The sequence below is a fragment of the Lepisosteus platostomus genome, chromosome 2 (assembly GCF_059453375.1).
Source record: "Lepisosteus platostomus isolate fLepPlt1 chromosome 2, fLepPlt1.hap1, whole genome shotgun sequence".
In the NCBI taxonomy this organism is placed as follows: Eukaryota; Metazoa; Chordata; class Actinopteri; order Semionotiformes; family Lepisosteidae; genus Lepisosteus; species Lepisosteus platostomus.
Genome location: NC_142612.1, coordinates 24,998,623 through 25,001,353, shown reverse-complemented (window position 1 = coordinate 25,001,353; position 2,731 = coordinate 24,998,623). Strand labels below are relative to the sequence as shown.

The following is a 2,731-nucleotide window of genomic DNA, read 5'->3' as shown; positions in this document are numbered from 1 at the left end:
TCGATGAAAAAATAAAGTATTTTCATTTAAAATGATGGTTACAAATAATGTGGACCAGCGTAATACTTTGAGTTTACAGCTTTTCCAAGGTCATTCATAATTAATACTATTAGTAATATCTTCCGTAAATGCTTGGATGCATAAAATATTTCTGCATAATTAAAATATTTATGATAAAGGTAGGTTGTGTACTTTTGCCCAACTGAGCAATCTTGCTTTCATAAAATCTACCAACTTTTTTAATGACTGATGATTAACATGCTGTAATACACAGTTTAAATTTAAAAGCTCAAATGCTGTACATGAGAGGTTAAGCTTTATTGGCTCCTCCTGGCGGTTTTACAAGGTGATTCCGGATACTTTCAGGCATGACGTCAAATGACGCGTTACACCGCGCGATACTGCGTTTTCATGCGACACGTCCACCGTGGTGTACCGCGAAATACCCCACGCGTTTTGAATGGCTGTATCTGTAGCTTTCAGCTCATCATCGCTTTGCATCTGAATGATTTCGTGTTGTAGGTTATGTAAGATAACCAGAGGAAGGGTCATCCAGGACTGGTATTTCAGGAACAATCTGCTCAATATACTTGACTTAGACCTGACCAAGATGGCCACTAAGAGAAACCAGCTGACCTGCAGACGGAAAGGGGTCAGTCCGAAAAACAACGCGACACAGGTGGGTCTCATCAAGAAACAAAATATATATGCCCTGGAAACAGTGAATCAGCGCGGAAGCCAGTAGGTGAATGCGTTTGGAGGCGATAGTGGTATTAGGACGGTGTTTGTACGGATTTAAGAATAACGGATTAACGGAAGAAATAAAGGATTACCGTTTATGGTTTGTGATTTGGATATGGCACGGATTTGTGGAATTTTATGGACTTTGGAACTGGGACTGAATAAGGATTGAGAGAACGGATTGTGGACTGGGTTGGAAGATGGACGAGCTGGAGAAACGGTGAAAAACTCCACAGAAATTAAAAGAGAAGTGTGGTGTGAGTACTTGTCTCTACAGTACATAAACCTTTCCCCCCGGAGGCACCACAGTTATCAGGCACATCAGCTGGTTCCACATTGAACAGTGTAGCAAAGATGTTCATTTCCATTTGTTTACTTTTCACGTCCTTGAATCTTTCTTTTAATGCCTCAATTAGTTTTGCACGTTAACCAGCATATTCAAGTGTCATAGAAGGCTTTTGTCTTTCCAGAGTGGGGAAATGCACCGTGTTATTCCTTTCGAGTTGCACTTTCCACAGCCTTAATTTAGCTTCAAATGATTTCACGTTTGAAAGCAGGGAGCTGAGAAGCTAGTTGGGGCCCTGCAGCTTGACGTTGAGCTCTGAGAGGTACTTGGTAATGTCCACCATGAACGCTAGATCACACAACCACTTGCTATCATTGAGTTCCCTGACAGGTTTTCCCTTAATCTCCATGAACTCCTTGACTTCATCCCGCAGTTCGTAAAACCTCATGAGCATGTTCCCACGACTCAGCCACCGCACTTCACAGTAATAAACAAGATCACCGTACTCAGAGTCAAGATCATTCAGTAACTCGTTAAACTGGCGGCTGTTAAACCCTCTGCTTTTGACAAAATGTATGCATGACACTACTGTTGACATCACATTGTTGAGCCACAACAACTGTGCACAGAGACTTTCTTGGTGTATGATGCAGTGGCATATAATTAAATCACTTGGATCAAGACTGAGACGATCCAGTTCTTTTTTGACAAATGCAATTAACCCTTTTTGTGAGCCAACCATGGCTGGAGCTCCATCTGTAGTAAGGCCACTTAACTTTTCAAATGTTAGCTCAAGTTTTTTCATTGATAAAACAAGTCTCTCAAACAAGTCCTCACCTCTTGTAGTGCCATGCATGGCTTCCAGTGACAGCAGTTCCTTTCGCGTGTCAAACTCTGCAGTTATCCCACGAACGAAAACGAACAGTTGGGCAGTATTTGTTATGTCCGTTGTCTCCTCACAAGCCAGAGAGAAAAATTGGAAATCTCCTGCAGAATCCTTCAGTGTTTTTTCAATATCTTGTGCTAAGGCAGTAATTCGATCTGAGACGGTTCTCAGAGACAAACTAACACTCTGAAACAATTTTACTTTGTCTGGTGCTAACAACTCCACAGCAGCCACCATGCACTCTTTCACAAACTCTCCCTCTACATGAGGCCTCAGCTTCTTTGAATTTGGCTCGCTCACTACATAACTCGTCTGAATAACGTTATCTCTGTCACAACGAGGCCTAGTGAAAGCGGCTTGTTGTGATTCCAAACTCCGCTGAAGAGCATTGATTTTATCCAGACGCATTTGGCCTACCAATTCATTGAGTTTAGCATGTTTTGAGCTGTAATGACGCTCCAGATTGGCTTTTTTCATTACTGCTAATGCATCGCCACAAACTAGGCACAAAGGTCTGCCTTTGACTTCAACAAAGAAATAATAATTTGTCACTTTTTCTTGGAAAGATCGACACTCTGCATCAACTTTTCTTTTTGTTGTAGTCGCCATTTCTAGGATTTCACACCACTTAAGTTTTAATAACTATCCAGTGTGTGTGTCGCCAGCGACGCGATTATTTTGCTTTGATCGCTGTTCTAATCCTGTATCTTGGATTTGGAACATATCCAACGTACGTATCATCGACTCTTGAGGTCTTTTCTGTGTACTGTAATTTCCTTAATCTTCATCTGAGATTCAGTTTTTGCGAGGATTGTTGA

General features: G+C 41.5%; 1 protein-coding gene across 1 annotated transcript; it reads right to left on the bottom strand.

Annotated features, from left to right (window-relative positions):
• Nucleotides 1–1,310: 1,310 nt before the first annotated feature.
• Nucleotides 1,311–2,522, bottom strand: LOC148676142 (general transcription factor II-I repeat domain-containing protein 2A-like). Its single transcript, XM_088644248.1, has one exon. It carries the CDS (start codon nucleotides 2,520–2,522, stop codon nucleotides 1,311–1,313), a length of 1,212 nt encoding a protein of 403 aa, XP_088500374.1.
• Between the last annotated feature and the right edge of the window lie 209 nt (nucleotides 2,523–2,731).

Excerpts from the sequence above, each read along its gene's own strand:
- LOC148676142 (XM_088644248.1), bottom strand. The coding sequence starts at position 2,522 with ATGGCGACTACAACAAAAAGAAAAGTTGATGCAGAGTGTCGATCTTTC.